General features: G+C 38.2%; 1 protein-coding gene across 6 annotated transcripts in view; it reads right to left on the bottom strand.

Annotated features, from left to right (window-relative positions):
* ARHGAP5 (Rho GTPase activating protein 5) overlaps positions 1-19,255 on the bottom strand; it is a 41,436-nt gene that overhangs the window by 4,623 nt on the left and 17,558 nt on the right. For all 6 annotated transcript variants that reach the window (XM_035109820.3, XM_035109792.3, XM_035109774.3 and 3 more), the window contains 5 exons: positions 14,035-17,908; positions 11,060-11,207; positions 5,074-5,151; positions 2,795-2,926; positions 174-279 (listed from right to left, as the gene is read on the bottom strand). In XM_035109820.3, coding sequence (XP_034965711.1) covers positions 174-279; positions 2,795-2,926; positions 5,074-5,151; positions 11,060-11,207; positions 14,035-17,736 — 4,166 coding nt within the window. In that variant the 5' untranslated portion in view covers positions 17,737-17,908. The remainder of the gene's footprint in view (positions 1-173; positions 280-2,794; positions 2,927-5,073; positions 5,152-11,059; positions 11,208-14,034; positions 17,909-19,255) is intronic.

Genomic DNA, 19,255 nt, shown 5'->3' with positions numbered 1-19,255 from the left:
TTTAAACAGGGGGAAATGGCATAAATAACTATTCCTTATAGATATCAACAAACAGTGCAATCCTCTGCATGTATATTCAAAAGTAAGGTATTCACAACAAGGTATATGTGTAAAGGACTGCATCTTAAATTCTATTAGCAATCATTTAAATGGAAAATTTGAAAAACTAATACCTGTTCAGATGAGTTATTACATATCTGAAGACATCGTAGTTCACTGGATGGAATTTCTTCACAATTTCTTTTAATTCATAGAGCCTCTCTGTTTTATCAAGGATTTCTGTAGAAGAAAGGATTTTTTTGCCAAATATTGAAAAAGGCTTTGAATGTGAACAGTATTAACAACACTGTGAAGTCAACAATGGCCCTCTGCTGATCAAGCATTCTATGCTGTCAGTTTCTCACCCTCCTTCCTCAGACAGTGGTACCTTGGTCTAAGAACAGCCCTGTTTACGAACAATTCAGGATACAAGCGCCGCAAAACCGGAAGTAGTGTTCCGTTTAGCGAACATTACCTTAGTCTACGAACAGAAGCCGAATGGTGGAAGGCCACCAGTGGTGGGAGGCCTCATTAGCGAAAGCGCGCCTCAGTTTAAGAATGGCTTTGGTTTAAGAACAGACTTCCGGAACGGATTAAGTCCGTAAACCGAGGTACCATTGTATAGGCTAGTTTTGAGAGAGAAAGAGGGGCAGCAAGAAATGTTGTTTCAATTTGAAAAAGGTCAAAAATAGAGTCCCTCTCTCAGCTACTTCTAAAAACACAGCAAAGCAGTGTACACCATACAGAAGATACAATGAAATCAAAATATCAATAAAACATTTTAAAAATGCTTAAGTACTGGTTGCTGTAAAAGAAATTCACTTTTCAAAGGCAAACACTGCTTTTAGATACTGGTAATTCCTTTAAAAAAGGCAGGAATGATTCGTGTTCAATCTGTACTAGCAGGGAGTTTGACAGTAAAGGGCTTGCCACATTATAGGTCCTTAAAAGTATTTTGGGCCCAAGTTGTTTGGGGTTTTGTGTATTAACACAAGAACTTTGAACCCGGCCCAGTAGCAAATTGGCAACCAGGGGCAGCTTCTGTAATAGATACAAGGATAGTCCCACATAAAGAGCACTACAGTAGTCAATTTTGAGATTACAAATGCATGAATGAACATGTATTAAATGCTTTTATTCATTTACAGGAAGGCAATACTGAAGCCAGAAAATATTGTTACAGCATATATATTTTAGAGAACAAGCATATAGACAAGCAGGTGGATTTTCAAATGCAGGTAGCAACCGGGGTTCTTGCCTAGGGATTGGTGGGGCTGAGAAATAAGATGCTTGATTGGTACTCCAAATAATGTTGATAGGTTTTTGTGGGTACATCCAGGCAAGGGGGCAGGCAAGTTTCATAAAGTTTGAAACTATGTGTTACAGAATTTTAGAACATTTATTCACAGTGGAAAGTTCCACAAATGTGATTCTTATTCATGGATTAATGTATTAATTTCTTCAGATGATAAAAACTACAAAGCCTATTAGAAATCTCTCTAATTACTACACTCACTATTATAAAATGGCTGCATAAGTTATCTTTACAAATAAATTACAGGGAATTGTAAAATTCAGCTTTCTGGAAGAGCTGCTAGTGATGTTCTTAAATGCTTTAGTAGGTTGTGTTTTACTAACTCTTATTTTCAGTAAAATTCCTGTAAATGAAATCAGCAGTAAGTTATTCAGGAAGTTGCTTCCTCATGTACAGTAATTCTACATTTAGCTATAAAATGGCAAAGATCTGTGCTTTTAAACAGCAGGCATGGTTTTTTGCATGGGTGACAGAAGTTTTCACCAATCTTTGCTTTTCATAGAAGACAGCTGGGAATGCTACATGCTTATGGTTTTCTGAAGCGCAACCACTATGTTTTTATATAGCCGTAATAGAGAGACAAGGGACCCAGGTGGCGCTGTGGGTTAAACCACTGAGCCTAGGGCTTGCTGATCAGAAGTCAGCGGTTCGAATCCCTGTGAGGGGGCGAGCTCCCGTTGCTCGGTCCCAGCTCCTGCCAACCTAGCAGTTTGAAAGCATGTTAAAATGCAAGTAGATAAATAGGAACCGCTACAGCGGGAACCGCTACATGCTGGCCACATGACCTGGAAGCTATACGCCGGCTCCCTCGGCCAATAATGCGAGATGAGCGCACAACCCCAGAGTCAGTCACGACTGGACCTAATGGTTAGGGGTCCCTTTACCTTTTAATAGAGAGACAGCCATCACCAATAAATTTTACTTCAATATTTATCACTATAAACAGATTTTTCTATTTATTGGAATTTTCCAAAGATATTCAGAAACAAAATATATTCCAGAAGACTGGGAGTGGGTTCCAATCACTAACACTCCTGATAATGGACAGATAATTTTTACCAATTTGTGTTTCCCTCATGAGCTACTTGCACCCACAGAAGTAAAAAAAATCTGCTCTGCAGTGTGGTGGGGGCCTTTGGAACAACATGGGAGGTGGCTTGGAAGACTGCCAAGTGAATAGAAATCAGCAAAAATAAATCCCTGACTTCTATGAGCAGATCCCTCTACTGCATTGCTACTTCTTTAGCAAACAGCATGTTCAGAGACAACAAACAGGTTATCACAGTTATCTGAAGCAGCATAACACATTATTCTTAGAAAGTGATCAGCATAAAATCTTACATTTATTTCAATTATTTACATTTTCCCATACTTGGATTTAATGTTTTAACCAGTAATCTACAAAACACATGCCACGAAAGAAAAAAGAGAATTGCTTACTTGATGCTTCAACTAATTCTGGATGTAGTGAATAAGGAATTAAAGGATCTGGTAGATCTGCAAAGAAAGCTTTCAGAGCTCCTGCCACAGCATTTACTGTCACATCCATAGATTCCAGACTGATGTTATGATCTGTAAAACAACACAAAACAGTATTTTATTAATGAGAGCCATAACTACACATTTCTAAAAATGACGTGCTGAAATATAAATACAAATCAGCCACTGACCATTCAATTTAAATTACCCTGGAATAATGGGCTATTGTAGACTTGTCTGCCATAAGCACTAATCATAATTATCAATATTATAAATCATCTGTTCAGATGCTATGAAAATGACAGACTGCCCTGGGTTTTATACACTCACATACCAACCATAAGCGGCATTACAGTATTTCTCCAAAAATAAGACACTGCCTTATCTTTATTTTTCCTCAAAAAACACACACACAGTGGCTTATTTTCAGGGGATGTCTTTTTTTAAAATTAAGTATCACTATGGCTTATTTTTGGCGTATGGCTTATTTTCGGAGTATTGCATATTTTCGGGGTATGGCTTATTTTCGGAGAAACACGGTATCAGAATTTATCCCCCTTTCAGACTTAGGAATAGGGAATATATTCTTACACCATGCTATCAGCAGCCAAGATTATTCCCACAAGAGAACTGTACAGACTAAGGCTGAAATCCAACATTGTGCAAGCAGACATCTGCTTATGCGATGATACTTTGCATATAGATTGCTGTTCCACAACCCTACTGGATCTAATTTTGCGGGGAGGGGGCATGGGAGGGAGGCAGAGAGGAACACTAACTCCCATCATTTTGCTGAGGCATGTGTTAGGATTTTAGCTGTCCTTTGCTGCTTCAACAAGGATTGGTGTGTTTGGTATAAATCACATGAGAGTCTGAGAGTGTGAGAACGGAAGAAAGCATGGACACCACTGGATATTAGCCTAATTTATTTCCAAAGTTACACACTCTATTTATTTATTTATTGTGCAAGTAAACTCTAATCTGGTACTTGAGAAGAAAAACCTTGTGTTAAGAGAAAGGTGGCAATGGATTTATCACATCATCAAACTTCACACTTAAAACTGGTGAAGGAGGAGGAACCCACATATTCCAAAGTTATAGGATAACTTTTAAATAAATAATAAAGTATACAAGACTAAAGCACTGCCTTCTCTCCAATTCAAACCTTCTCCTTCTCCAAATATAAAAAGTGTATTTGTGCTAAGTTGCAAAAAATAATAATCACTTTTTCAAAATGTGACACTGTTACTAATTTTTTGATACCAGAACTGTTGCATCAGCAAAGTAAAATGTTTAGGATAACACATATTTGGTGGAGAGTTAAACCACAAACCTGTGCATCATTAGTAGAAGTGCAAGGTTTTGAGACAACATTAAAGAATTATCATTTTTTTGTAAAATGGAAAATCTGGAATAAATTACTGATTTACTCATCAAATCAGGAGTCCACAAATTAAATGTCCCTGACAGCCAACTATGATTTGCATTAACTAAAAACTGTGCCCCACTCCATATTCAAGGGTGGAAGTTTTGACTGAAACACTTAAATAAAGTTCAAAACAAATCTAATGTCATGCTAAGTTTTGTAGGCACTCAGAAGCAGAAAGTCTTCCTAATCTTCTGAGCTCAGTAACAGAGAACAATGGTTTGAATGCAGAAGGTTCCATGCCCAATTTCTAGCATTTTGAGGGAGGCCTTGGAAAAACTCCTGTCTGAAAGTTTGGAAATCTCATTTCCATAGAATGAATCTATTTCACTGTTAGAACCAAATTGACAGTTGTTACAGTAAAATTATGCTTTACTGCCTGTACAGCTCAGTTACAGATCAACCACTCTTTTTTTGGGGGGGGGGGCAAGTAGGAAACGGAAGGAGTGGGGGTTTATTTAGATGCTGCTGTTTTTGATAAATTATTGTGACTTTCAAATTGAATTGGCTTATTTTACTGTAATCAACTTTGCTGTAATCAACTTGTAGAAAAGCAGGCTACAGATATAAACAGTAAATGAACAAATTATACAATTACCACACTGTTTACCACTGCATGTTATCTATACATTAACACGCAAATCGTAATTTGTACTTCATATAACTATATAAATGCACACTCTCCAGCTTCTATGATTATTTGTTTGGAATGCAAAAATTAGATTGCAGGGTTTTAAACAGTGTATACAAATCCAAGAGGAGACAATCAAATACACCAAAAATTATTTGTGATGTGCATCATGTTTTCCCTTACCTTGATCAAATTGCTTCTGAATGTTGTCTTGATCAGTTTTATTCCCACTAACACGATAGAGACCTTCAGTACATAGACCTTTGAGGGTGGAAAGCAAATGTCACATAGTTATATTTTGCTAACAAAAAGTTATTATTTCAGCATAAGTAAAATTCGTATTAAAATATTTAACTCTATCACAAACCTGAACATGGGTTCAACAAGTAGCCTGCCAAATGCTTTAATAGACTGCCTCTGCTATAGAGCAGCATTTCTATTCTGATACAGAGGAGGGGTCCATTTGGCTATTATGCCAGATGCAGATGAGAGATAGAACACTCCATTCCTCTTAGAGCACTCTACTCACGTGCCTGCATGAAACTCCATGTTCATATTTGCATGCAATTCCTTGTTGCCTACAGCTAACAGGCTAGGGTTTAAATACAAGATTTGCACCATTGATTTCTTCAGTTAATATGGTTTGGTTTCTTGTTTATTTGCAATCCTAAGAATGCTTTAAGGAAAGCAACCCTCAGCTTCAATTCAGTGGGGATTACTTCAAAGTAAACAATGGTTGTAAAAATAGTAAGCTAATTCTAATTCATACTGCGATTAATCATCAGACTCTTTTAAAAATAAAACATGCTATACTACTTGCTCTCACAGTTTTATATTTTAATCACCATTTAAAAAGAAAATGCATAAATAATTTACAGTATTAACGACTGTTATGAATAAGCCCTCGTGTCAATGTATGTGATTTGAATTCCCATAATCCCTCTTCACTTCTTCAATCCCACCCACACCCTCACTCATATAAACCTAGTCAAAGGTTTGATATTAGAAAAAATAATTGTCAGCATTTACTGGAATCTACAAAATCTTTTTTAGCAAAAACTTAACTAATACTGACAGGTGCTGGCATTGTAATGCCCCACAGGCAACACTCTTGTCACATGATTTGGTCTTCTCCTAAAGCCACAGTCTTTTGGTCAGAGGTCAGCAGCCACTTAAATATGGCTTTTGATACCTCCTTGCAATTTACAGGTGTTAATGTTCTATTGAATCATGTGTACCAGTCCTTTGGATCCTGACAAACAGACAATTTAGCTGGCTTGTAAGGGCACTCATGGTGACTAAATGTCTAATGCAGGGGTTCCCAACAAAATTTTCTCGAGGACCCCTAATCGAGCCGCTATTGTGACAAGGACCCCCATTAATTCCTAATCCTAAAATTAAAAAGTGAGAGCCAAATTAAGAGTCTTTTTATATTTTATATTTATACGTTTTTTACAGTTACAACAGAGTACTCCATCAGTATACAGTTAGTTTTAATTTTCAGTTATTAATGAGATGAACCACTTTTTAACTAACGGTCCATTTTTAACTACGCGAACTGTAGCTTCCGTGGAAAACAACGCTTTGTTTACAAACACTACTGTTTTGCAAAGAGGCAGCGCGCGCCAGGGAGGAGGGAGGGGAATGGAGAAGACAGAGTACCTGCGCAGTAGCGCACAAATGAAGCCGACGCGCGCAAAGCATCTTGGGGAGGTGAACGTTAGTAGAATGCGCGCGCTGCCTCTTTGCAAAACAGTAGTGTTTGTAAAGCGCCACCTAACGGCATACAGCAGAACTACTGCCTCTATCTAATTCTAGTTTTGCGCTAGACTCTGCTCATGCAGGAAGCGGCCAAAACAAAAAATCTGTTATCATACGAAATATATTTAATATATTTTTTAGCATCTTGTGGACCCCTTTGGCATAGCTCGCGGACCCCTGGGGGTCCGCGGACCACCTGTTGGGAACCACTGGTCTAATGCTTCAATACTGGAAGAAGTCACAGATAGTGTCTATGAGAAAGTGACCCTCCATAAACATAAGAAAGATGAGAAATTCTCTGATATCTGGATACTTTATACATATTGATTTTTCTGAAATGTCAGAGCACCATGTTGGTCTGGACTACCAACTTTTCTGCCCCATACTTCACATTCTCTCCCTTGTACACAAATAACATGTTGTATTGGTTTATAATGATTTTGTTTGTCTTGTTTAACTGTATTTGGTTATGTTTCATTTTGAAAAATTCAATAAAGTATTAATTAAAAGAACTACTCAAATAATAAGCCACCTCACTTTACAAATGCTCCAAACTCAACACATATCATATGCACTGAATCACAGAAGGAAATACAAGCTTCAGGGGGAAGAAAAGCTGTCAAAAACTGGACACAGGATAGATAAAAGATGCTTTTTTTAAAAAGACGTTTTAAAAATAATTACTAGGTGAAATATTCCAGATATAAAAATATTTGCCAGATAGTTAACCTCTAATTTGAGTCAAAGTATTATACTGTAAAATTGTAGAGTTGGAAGGAATACCAAGGGTCATCTAGTCTAACCCCTGAGAGTTGAGGGAACTCCTAGCATTGGAAGGAGAAGGGGGCATTCCATTGAACAAGAGTAAATCCTTCCACAAATGGAATGCATTACTTGATATACCATCCTTAGAAAACGTCAGAATTGGTAGGTATTTAAATGTTAACTATTACTGCAAGTGTAATAATATAAATGTTAGCTTTCATGCATTCTGAATGTTCTTAAAATTACTGACTCTACTTTAAAAAAAACCACGAGATAAAGGTTGCTGTTAAAACACTGCTGTGTAAGATAGTAAAGAAAGGTAAAGGGACCCCTGACCATTAGGTCGTCGTGGATGACTCTAGGGTTGCGGCGCTCATCTCGCTTTACTGGCAGAGGGAGCTGGCATACAGCTTCCACGTCATGTGGCCAGCATGACAGAGCCACTTCTGGCAAGCCAGAGCTGTGCACGGAAACGCCATTTACCTTCCCAGTGTAGCGGTACCTATTTATCTACTTGCACTTTGATGTGCTTTCGAACTGCTAGGTTGGCAGGAGCTCACCCTGTCGTGGGGATTCGAACCTTCTGATCGGCAAGCCCTAGGCTCTGTGGTTTAACCCACAGCGTCACCCGTGTCCCTTCTACATAAGATAGTATATGCTCTAAAAAAGCACCTGGGTCAATTGACGACTACAGCTTAATCCCAAATGAAAACTAATCCTACAGAACACTGTTAGAATCATTGTGTTACTTTTTGCTCAGGCCTTAGAAGCCAACTGAGTCCTGGGCTGTACATTCAACAAGTATACAATCTTTGCTCCTGTACACAGAAATAGTTGAGCTGCCCGCTCATTCAGTTATTCAAACATAACATTTAACAAGTGCACAAGGCAGCATACTCAGGTTTGCTGCCAGCTAAAGGAAACTATTTCAACAACACTTATTAAACGAGTCATTGAAGCAATTCCCTTTTACTGGCAACAAGGCAAGACATGCTGGGTCTGCTTTACTTCCTAAAACAGTTTCCCACCAAGGTTTACAATCAATGGAATGAGCTGTGACTGAAAGAGGAATGTTAAGTTTGTTCATTTTGGCCTCTGTTATTCTTAGAGAAGGTATTGTTTAATTTGATGTAGACATTCACATCACAACTCCATACATGTTTACTCACTAGTAAGTCCTAGTGAGTTCAATGAGACTTACTTCTAGGTAGGTCTGTATACAGGTATCCATAAATGTATTGAATGTTTATATATGAAATAAATGGGGGTTGGGAGGGATCAAAATCTAAGCCACTTAAAAGATTTCAGCTGAACTTTTTCGAACCTGCAGCACCTGCTTTAGTCTTGAAGGCATTGTACAGTACTGATATAATTTAATAAGCATGGTTGCACTCTTCTTATAACAAAAGGGGAATCCTGTTTGTGCAATGGGGCTTCCCACCCCTCCTCCAACTTTAGCATACTGCCCCCCCAAGCTTTTCTTGAGTTTGGGGGAATACTCAGGAAAGATCTGGGCTGCAGCACCATGGGTGGGGAAAGCTGCTGCTTCCTGAAGTGGGGCTAAATTACATTATTTTTTCATTACATTAAATTACTGCATGCAGGGGAGTATCAAAAAGTTCATCAGTAACATCTCTTTATTTCACAATATTTAGCTTTTATACAGCACTTTAGAACCAAGGTAAGCAGAAGATAGAAATCACACTAATCCTATAGATCCCAATTCAAATTTCATTGTAATCTTGCATGCTTACATTTGCATTAACATGTTTTAAAAGTTATTTTTCTGTATGTTAGATTTCAGTTTTTTCAGCAAACCTAAGTCTGTGGTTGAGGCCAACTGAGCCAAGTCAGGGAAATGTAGTCAGGTAAGGAGAGGAGACCACAAGAAAACAGAGAAAAGACCATCAGCAGCATGTACAGGAGTAGAAGAAATCTGCTCTCCTCCCAATTCCATATTCCAGGAGTCATAAGAACATTAGAAGAGCCTGCTGCATGAGGCCCATGACCCATCCAGTTTAACATCCTGCTCTCACAGTGGCCAACCAGATAACTGCCACTGGCATTCAGAAGCACACTGCCACCAACAGTGGAGGCAAAAAGTATCTATCAGATTTAGTCAAGGTTAGTTTTCATGAATTTGTCTTATGCTCTTTTAAAGTCATCCACATTGGTGACCATCACTGACCCCAGTAGAGGTAATGTCCATAGTTTGACTATGTATTACATTTATTATTCTCTATCCACTTTCCCTATGCCATGCATAATTTTACACACTGCTGCTCCAACCAAACCCTTGATCATTTTGGTTGGCCTTTTCTGAAGCTTTTCCAAATGTACAATATCCAGTTTGTGATGAGGCAGCTAGAACTGTACACAGTATTCCAAACAGTCACACAGTAGGTTTGCATAACAGCATTGTTATACTGGCAGTTTTATTTTCAATTCCTTTCCTATGATTCCTAGTGTGGAATTTGCCATTTTTTACATCTGCTGCACACTGGGTGAACATCTTCATAAAGTTATCTACTCCAACCCCAAGGTCCTGTCCAGAGTCAATATGATTTCAGATCCCATGAGCATATATGTGAAATTAAGGGGTTGTGGGTTTTTTAGTTCAGATATGTATCACTTTACACTTGTTTATAATGAATTGCATTTCCCATTTTACCACCAATTCCCTGAGTTTGGAGCTCTCCACGATCTTTATTTTTGTTTTAGTGACCCTAAAATTGTTTTAGTGACAATTCAGTAGCATCAGCAAACTTGGCTACCACACTGCTTACTCCAACTCTACAATATTTATGACTAAATTAAAAAGCACTGATCCTTCAAGGGTTTGCTTTGGTATATATGTGAAAGTATATAGTCCTCGGGGATGCGGGTGGCACTGTGGGTTAAACCACAGAGCCTAGGGCTTGCTGATCAGAAGGTTGGTGGTTCAAATCCCCATGACGGGGTGAGCTCCCATTGCTCAGTCCCAGCTCCTGCCAACCTAGCAGTTCGAAGCATGTCAAAGTTCAAAAAGATACAGTGGTGCCTCGCTTAACAAACAATTTTTCACAGACAAAATTTTCGCTTAAAGGAAGGATTTTTCTAGCGGAGGTTGCCTCGCTAGACAAATTCATTTTACGAAAAATTCATCTAGCGAATCACGGTTTCCCATAGGAATGCATTGAAATTCAATTAATGTGTTCCTATGGGCAAAAAAAAATATCAAAAAAATTCAATGCATTCCTATGGGATTCGCTAGACAAATTTTTCGTTATAAGAATAGACCCGTGGAACGAATTAAATTCGTCTAGCGAGGCACCACTGTAAATAGGAGCTGCTCCGGCAGGAAGGTAAACGGCGTTTCCGTGCACTGCTCTGGTTCACCAGAAGCTGCTTAGTCATTCTGGCCACATGACCCGGAAGCTGTACGCCGGCTCCCTCTGCCAGTACTGCGAGATGAGCGCCGCAACCCCAGAGTTGTCCGTGACTGGGCCTAATGGTCAGGAATCCCTTTACCTTTACACAGTCCTCAGCACACACTTGTTATTTTTGTTACCACATAGTATAAAATGATGAGAAGCTAACAAGACTTTTATAGTTAGCTACCAAGAAATAGTAAAATGCTATTGATGCTCAACTTGTGTCCTACCTGTGTCTTCAATGAAATCCACACACTTCTCAACAAAGAGTGGTATAGGTTTTTCAGGTGTAACCAGATCCTGCAGGGGCATTCCAAAGTAATTACTTTCCCAATTTCTACGAGTTGGTGGATTAAATGTCTTGGTTTTCTTTTTTTGCTACAACAAAACAACAGCATTCTTAGCCAAGTATTTCACTAATTAAAGTAAAAATTTAATAATATCTACATAAAATCATACTTGTAACAAAGGAATCTTAGTAACAGAATTAATTTTGAATATATTAATTTATAATGTATTCAATAAAAAGAGCAAACAAGCTTTTCAACATTGTTAAAATCTTTCTGCACTCAAATTCATACAAGATGATGAAAAGCTAAGCAACATATGGGAGGCTATCTTTGATTGTGCTGTTTTATGAAATTGCTTTTTTTAAGTTCCTTTGTAATATATGGAATATTACTTAGGTATATATATATGAAAAGCATGGTAATTTTCTATATTATGGTAAGTAATGTAAGTATTTTTTTAATAACAATAAAACAATAAAGGGTAAATGAAATGTCCAAGAGTAGGCAGAAATGCCCCCACCCCTAGCTGCAGACACCTCATGACTGACTTATCTAAGTTGCTGGGCAACCTAGCAGGTAACACTGGGTAGAAAAGGGCTCAATCTCAGATTACAGCATTCATTGTTGAACAGCACAGGAGAATCTGTGGGAAACGTGGAAAAGACTATAGGAACAATCCTGTGAAAATGTGGAACACTTTGTGAAGAGCTCATTTGAAAGAAGCTGGACAACTTCCAAGACTTCTGGACTCAGAGAACTCTTGCAGGATTCTGTTGGCAACTGGACTTTGCACTTGCTACATGGACTTTGTTTCACTAAGGACTTTGTAAACTGGAACCATCTCTGGGCTCAGAGAGTGAGGACATCTTGTATGAGGTCTGATAGCTCCATTCAGAAGGGAAATACTTTAAACTGGTGAAGATTAACTATGGTTCCACCTTTTTTCTTTGCCACACTGTACAAAATAAAGTGCCCTCAAACAAATTAACAAAATGACGAGAGAATATTAAACTGTTTATAGTTAACCACAATGATAGCTATTTTAGAGAAAAAAACTATTTACAAAATTTCCTGCGTTCTCTATAATACAGTAAAGCAAGCTTTCCTTTAGAAATATTTGCACAAACATTTTTCCATTTTTGTGATTATTTTTTTAAAAGCTTCACTCTTTGAAATGATCAAACCTACTCATTTTGTTAATGTTGTAAGAAAGGGCATCACTCAATGTTACTGTTTGGTATAGGAACTGAAGGAGAACCATTTTGTTGTACTCATGTAGAAAGATCTGAGGCTCATAGATGTTGATGAGCCTATTGGTAGCTGCTGGGAGATTATCTCACATAGCTCAGAATGGCATTGCAGCAGGGACCACTAAACTCATATTTGACCTTTTTTGCATTTTGCTACACTGTGTGTCAAAAAGATTTGCATAAACAATTTATTAAAGTACTGTACAAGGCAGAAGTCAGGAAAGTTATTAATGATATGCCCGGATTTCCTCCTAATTTTTACTCATTCAAATAACCTCCTCAGTAAATCATTTGCAAACCAACTGCCCTCTCCCTTTCCAGCCCTGGGAGGAGCGCGGGGAGCATTTGCGTGACACACTACATCTGAGTGTTTGCCTGCACTATATAGACTTTTAGAATTATTACTCTAAACAATATTTGATCTTTTTAAAACTGCTTTTCCATGCACAGGAAATATTAGAAAAACCAGAACTAATCCCCACAAAAGTCCTTCGGGGCCAATATTTTTTTCAAAACTAACCATACAAGCTATTAAAACATGTAGAAAGCTAGCAAAACGTTTTATCTGCAATGCACACTTTTATTCAGTAAAGTTCTTCAACTGCTTGTGTCAAATAATTATCTGAAGAGACAGCTAAATAGTGTCATAGGCAGGTTTTGATGCAGGGGCTCCTCCCTGCACAGTACTCTTTTCATACAACACTCTTTCCAAAAGTGCAATCACAGAAGTTTCACAAGTTGATTGCCCAAAGATTGCACAACAACCTACTATGGCCAATGAAAATATACATCTATATAACAACACTGTATCCTGGTGATGTATAAGACTCACAGCTGGCCACTGCCAGGACAACACAACACTGGACTAGATCTGATCTAACACAGCACAAGACCATAAAGGAATATCTGATAATTTCCAAATAACTGTATTACAATTTAAAGGAACAATTTCTCCTCCCACCCTTTAAACATTCAACATACAAAGTTCACAAAACAGTTATTTCAAATGTTGACCTCAATGACATCTGAAACACTACATATTTATTATCTTTACAATGGTCAGTAATAAAACACTGAATATGCTAAACCTGCTGTGCACTGAATACATGCCGCTTTCTAATTAAAAAGCAAATCAAAAACCTGAGCCCAACAACAGCAGTGCATTCAGCATTAAGAGAAAGCAGAATTATTCCTACATGCTGCAATAGTTTTTCTACCTTACCAATAGGAGTAACATTATCCTAGTCACTAAAATATGCCATTCTGAATAGCCTTCTATATAAATTTGTCAAATCTAACCAGAAATATAGCTGACATTCCTGGAAAGATTCTGCAATATGAAACAAAGGCATTGGGTCGTAACCAACACTGCATGAGCTGAAAAGATCTCTCCCCCCCCCTATACCTCTGAAAAGCTTCTTCGGGCATCATGGGGATCTACCAAACAAAGCACTCTGAATCATCCAAGGAAGAGAAGGGAAATCACCCCAAATCAGACTGAGGAATCTTGTGTTCCTTTGATGCAAGATCCCTCCATCCAATTTTCCTTGGGGCCTTTTCCCAGCCAGACAATGCAATCAACATTTGATAAGGCCAACTTGCACAACTCCAAAAACAACTTAATGCATCGTTAAAATAAAAGAGTAAGTTTAAAAAATGTCTTACTTTTTTGTCTTCTTTTACTTTCTGAGTTTTCTTCTTCAACTTTTTGTCATCTAACTCTTGATCTGATGTAATAGCAGGGTTATCAATGCCTCCTTTCCAGGTTTCCACTGGGGACAGAAGGGGATCTTCTTCACTGCCACGATGTCTTCCTTTTCTTTTAGTTTTAGACGTTGTAAAAGCTTCATCATCACTTGCATCTGAATGTGCTCTCCTATAATAAGATTTGGCTTTGATGAACAGTGTTTTAGATTTGTATTTGTATTTTGAAGGTCTTCTTTCGCTATGGGTCTTTGACATTCTGTCAGGAAATCCATTTTCTTCATCTCCTTGGGCATTATTTATAGTAAATGAGTTTCGAATTTTAATCATGCGATTCTGACTATCATCTGGAATTGCGTAGATATCATCAGTAACACCTCTGTGCTTGAAAATGGTGTCTATAGGTTCTGCATAATTATCAGACTGATCTAGATCATCAGATGGTGCCAGAGTTGTTCTAGTTTTTCTTGGTTTGCCAATACCTGCCTCAATAGTTTTTAACAGGTTTGGATCTAGTTTTTTCACATTGGGCTTGAGCGCAACTGGTTTTGGCTTTATTGGAGGAGGCACTTTATGGTTGCGTTCATGATCGTGACAGTTAAGTGGTGTGCTATGAATAGGGTATTCATTACCTTCCAAATCGAATCGATCTTTTGGGATAAGCTGTACATCATCCCCCATAGGGCTGTAAGGAGGTGGGGCTTCAGTATCATCTTCTGAATCTGGATAGTAATTGTACGTAAGAGCACCTCCTCTGGGAGAATGCAGGAAAACGTCCTCACTTGTATGTGTTGCTTCTCTTGTACTATCAGACATATAAGAATTTTCAATCATGTTTTTCTTCTCTAAAACATCACTGAAGAACAATGTGAAAACCTCAGTCTGACGATGATATTGAGATAAAGAATACAGAGCTGTAAATTTAGCTGTAATCTCAGTAGCTATATGTTCACCTTCAGTCATTAATTCTTTGATAGCCTCAATCTCAAAAAAGTCTGCCTGACTATCAGTAACAGCCACCAATTGGACAGGAATAGTATCTTGTACTTCTGAAAGAAATGCTCGAAGCATTCCCATAGATGCCTTCCGTTTAGCGGAGTAAACTAGTATATACCCATGAACAAGTTCATCTTTTCTTACACCGATTGAAGAATGATATGATAATATTGTTATCTGTATTCGCCTCCGTTTTTCACCTATAATTTTATCCAGCATGAGGGAATTATTCTGGCCAGCCTGAGCAGCACTACAAGAATGAGAGTCAAGAAAGGGTGAAAGAATAAGATCTACACTGAATGGATCTCCACACATGGCACACATGACAATTCTCAAATCAGCTTCCGAAAGGTCTTTAATTGTAGGAACAGGACTCACAACATCAAAATTGTGTTTAACTGCTTCCAGAACTCCCCGCAAAGCTTGTTTTATTTGAGCCTCATTAAATTTACGTGGGTAAGTACCAGCAGGCACATCTATAAAAGGACACTGCAACTTGTTTGCCAATTGCTGTCCTTGGTGTCTCAGAATCGGCAAGTGCTTGCTAGCACTGTCTCTTTGATTAGCCAGTATTAATGTAAATGGAAGACTGGCCATATATTTGTCTCTTCTTATCTGAGATGCTTCGGTCCTGATTTTAGCAATCGACTCTCCAATAAAAGTGAGTGATTCAATTGAATTAAACACACAGAAACATCCATGTGGTTTGAAGGCAGAAGTCCATAAGTGACTTAGAAGATAAGGTGATTTTGCATCAACTGGCCTAAGATCAAGTTCATATATCTTTCCATCTAAGGCATACTCGTCATCCGTTGATTGAGTCCGAATCTCATTTGCCAGCTCTTGCGCCAGACCATCTTTACCCAAAATGAAAATATTAACTTTATCAATATTGGCACTATCGTGATATAAATTTAAGCGGCCATGGTCCAATTGCAAGAGACTTCTGGCAAGCAGCTGTTCTACTTTAATGTCCATACAGTTTTGGCCACTGAGACAGGTTTCTTTAGTGGGATGATACACAAACCCTATGTGTTTTAATAGAAGAGATTCTCTATCAGGTGCAAGTTTCTGTAAAGCTTTGTATCTAGGCTCTTCACTCAGAACTGCGTGAATTTCACTCATTTTATCAGAACTAGGTGTTGCATTCAAATCCAGGTCATAAAACAGTTCTGAATGCTCAAAAAGCATTTCCTGAAATTCCTCTTTGGCTTTTTCAACAATTTCCCGTTGATGTCTACTATATACTTCTCTACTATCTGCCTCTGTAATATATTTAAAAGCTTCATCCTCCATTACAAAACACATAACTTCTTCCCAGGGTTGCCCAGGAGAAATGAACTGTATTTTTTCAAGTGTTTTTTTGAACTTCTCCTTCATTTCAACTCTCCTTTTTTCTGATATTAGATGCTGCACGTGGTTTTGATAGACTTTTTCCGCTTCTAGCGTGCTCAAAAGGTCAAATGGAATTCTCCTGTCATTCACTTTATCTATGTGATCAGTTTCATCCCAGGGTGTTTTCTCCAGCACCACAAAACATAGTTGGAAATCTGCCCTTTTTTCCATTAATTTCAAAGCTTCAGACCAGCTCAAATGCTCAATCTCTTCAAGATTTGACAGAAGTGTGTTAAAAGCTCTTGGTAATGTATTAATGTATTCATCTCTTCTTTTTCTTATATGCTCTTGCTTAAGCTGCTCTATGTGTTTTGAAAATGTATTTTTGGCCTTTTTTGTTCCCTCTAAATTAATGTATTCTTCATAATCTGGGTGATTTTTCAGTTTATTACTAACAGTTTTCCAAGTGGCATGATAGTCTCTCACAGTCTGAACAAGTTTCTCAAATTTATCCGTTGAAGTCACAACAAGTTGCCTCTGTGTTTTATAGGCATCCAGATAGGGAATTATTTTAGGCTTACCCCGGGTTTTATCCATCATTTGTACCAGTGCAGTAAAACACGTCTCTACGTTGACATTGAATCTTGCTGATGTTTCTACTACCAGAAGGTTCTTCTTATTTGAAGCAAATGCCTGAACCTCTCGTAAATAGTGTTCCACACATTCATCACATTTAGTTGCTGCTATTATTACAGGCTTTTTAGATTTTGATAGCTGAACATAGAGGTTATTCACAAATTTAAGTTGGTCATCAAACTTCCTATTGCATCCTTGACTTACATCAATGCATAATAAAAATCCATCAATGTTCAACTTTCCTTCAGGCATTTGCTTTTGCTCAAAGTCTTGCTCCAATCCAAGCTGATCTGTGCAAATATACATAAGTTTCTCTGCTGACTGCAATTTGGTTGCAGCTGCACGCTTTATATATGGTTGTAAGTTCGTACTCCGATGAGGCAGAAAAGTCTGATCATCAATGAACTCAGTCTGTTCAATAACATGAATCTTGCAATCTATTCCATCCTCTCCACATTGTATTACGTCACCCCAGTACAAAAAGTGATCATTATTAACAACTCGTCCACCAAAGTCAATTGTGCTAAGCACAGAGGTATGTTCGGGGTAATATTCATCTGCTTCTGAACGCACAAATCTATTGCACAAACACGATTTCCCAACTCCACAGTTCCCCTTATCCTTTTCAGTCCCCGAAAGTCCAATCACACTAATAGCATAGGAAGGGGGACGAGGCTCTTTGTTCTTTGCCATCATAGTGTTCTTCTCATCCTTCTGTAGTTACCAACACAACCAGCTGTAGTGTTCATTCTTAAAAGTGCTTCTACGCACTAAAAAATTATCTCCAATTTTTAAAGGTATTTTCAGTTCTTCTTGGATTCTCATGCTTGCAATAAACTTATATGTTCAAATGAAGTGGTCCATATTTCTGAAAGGGAAAGAAGAAACACTCTGTCAATTACTGTTACCTATAGGTCTGCTTTCAATGTTTCAATAAATTCAAACACACACACCTGATGCTTTTAAGTAAGTAAAGGTAAAGGGCCCCCTGACCATTAGGTCCAGTCGTGACCGACTCTGGGGTTGCGGCGCTCATCTCGTGCTATTGGCCGAGAGAGCCGGCGTACAGCTTCCAGGTCATGTGGCCAGCATGACGAAGCTGCTTCTGGCGAACCAGAGCAGTGCACGGAAACGCCGTTTACCTTCCCGCTTGGAGTGGTACCTATTTATCTACTTGCACTTTGACGTGCTTTCGAACTGCTAGGTTGGCAGGAGCTGGGACCGAGCAATGGGAGCTCACCCCGTCGCAGAGATTCAAACCGCTGACCTTCTGATCAGCAAGCCCTAGGCTCCGTGGTTTAAGCCACAGCGCCACCTGCGTCCCACTTTAAGTTAGAATAAAAAAATGCGTACAACTGTATGTAGTTCACATGTCCACAGTTAAATGCACCTTACATGCATTTAGTGCTCTTATTTTAAGCACATTTACATGAAAAATGTGTTCCATAAATAACAGATTATTAAAAGGGTCAGATGTTTATGGAATGAAGAGGCTAATATTGATAATGATATCCACTACCTCAGTGTGTATATTCATCTAAGTGGTAATTGTTTCCACATACTGGCCACAAACCACAACCTGTGTTTACATAGGGCCCTCTTGTCAACAATGGAAAATGTTCTCTCCATTTCCAGAATGAAATCTAGGGAGCTCTGCTGTTCCTTGAACTGCTTCTCCCAACTATATTTAAGGTGATATTCAGATTGTCAGCCTTTTCTCCATAAATTCAGAAGATATTACAATTTTCTGTAAATAGAACTTCTCGATAAATGTTTCCTCTTTCCTGCTCCTCTACCTTTAAAAGAAAAGTCAACTAATATACAATGTATAGAATAGTTAATATATAGGATTATCTGAATTAGCAATAAATACTTTCCATATCACTGAAAATAATTACAAGGAAGTATTTATAACAGCACAGAGCAGAAATTTTTAAAACTATTGTACTGTAGACCACTGTTCTAGTTTGCTTGCTCTTACTAATCATAGAACCTACGTAATGGCACTTAAGTAGACGACTATTCCAAGCTTCTTCCTAATTAAAATCCAGGCTCCTCTGCATTCTGATGCAGCTGTACTGCACTCTAAATGCAAAAGAATGAACACAAAGGGGGTGAAATTATTCTAAGCAGAGGTAAGGTACTGTTAGTGGCAGAGAAAAGGGACAAATCTGAGAAGTTTTAGCATTCAAAACATTACTAATCAATGTAAAGG

The sequence above is a fragment of the Zootoca vivipara genome, chromosome 1 (genome assembly GCF_965207765.1).
Source record: "Zootoca vivipara chromosome 1, rZooViv2.hap1.1, whole genome shotgun sequence".
In the NCBI taxonomy this organism is placed as follows: Eukaryota; Metazoa; Chordata; class Lepidosauria; order Squamata; family Lacertidae; genus Zootoca; species Zootoca vivipara.
The sequence above is the reverse complement of the archived record's forward strand: the minus strand, read 5'-3'. Positions and strand labels throughout refer to the sequence as shown.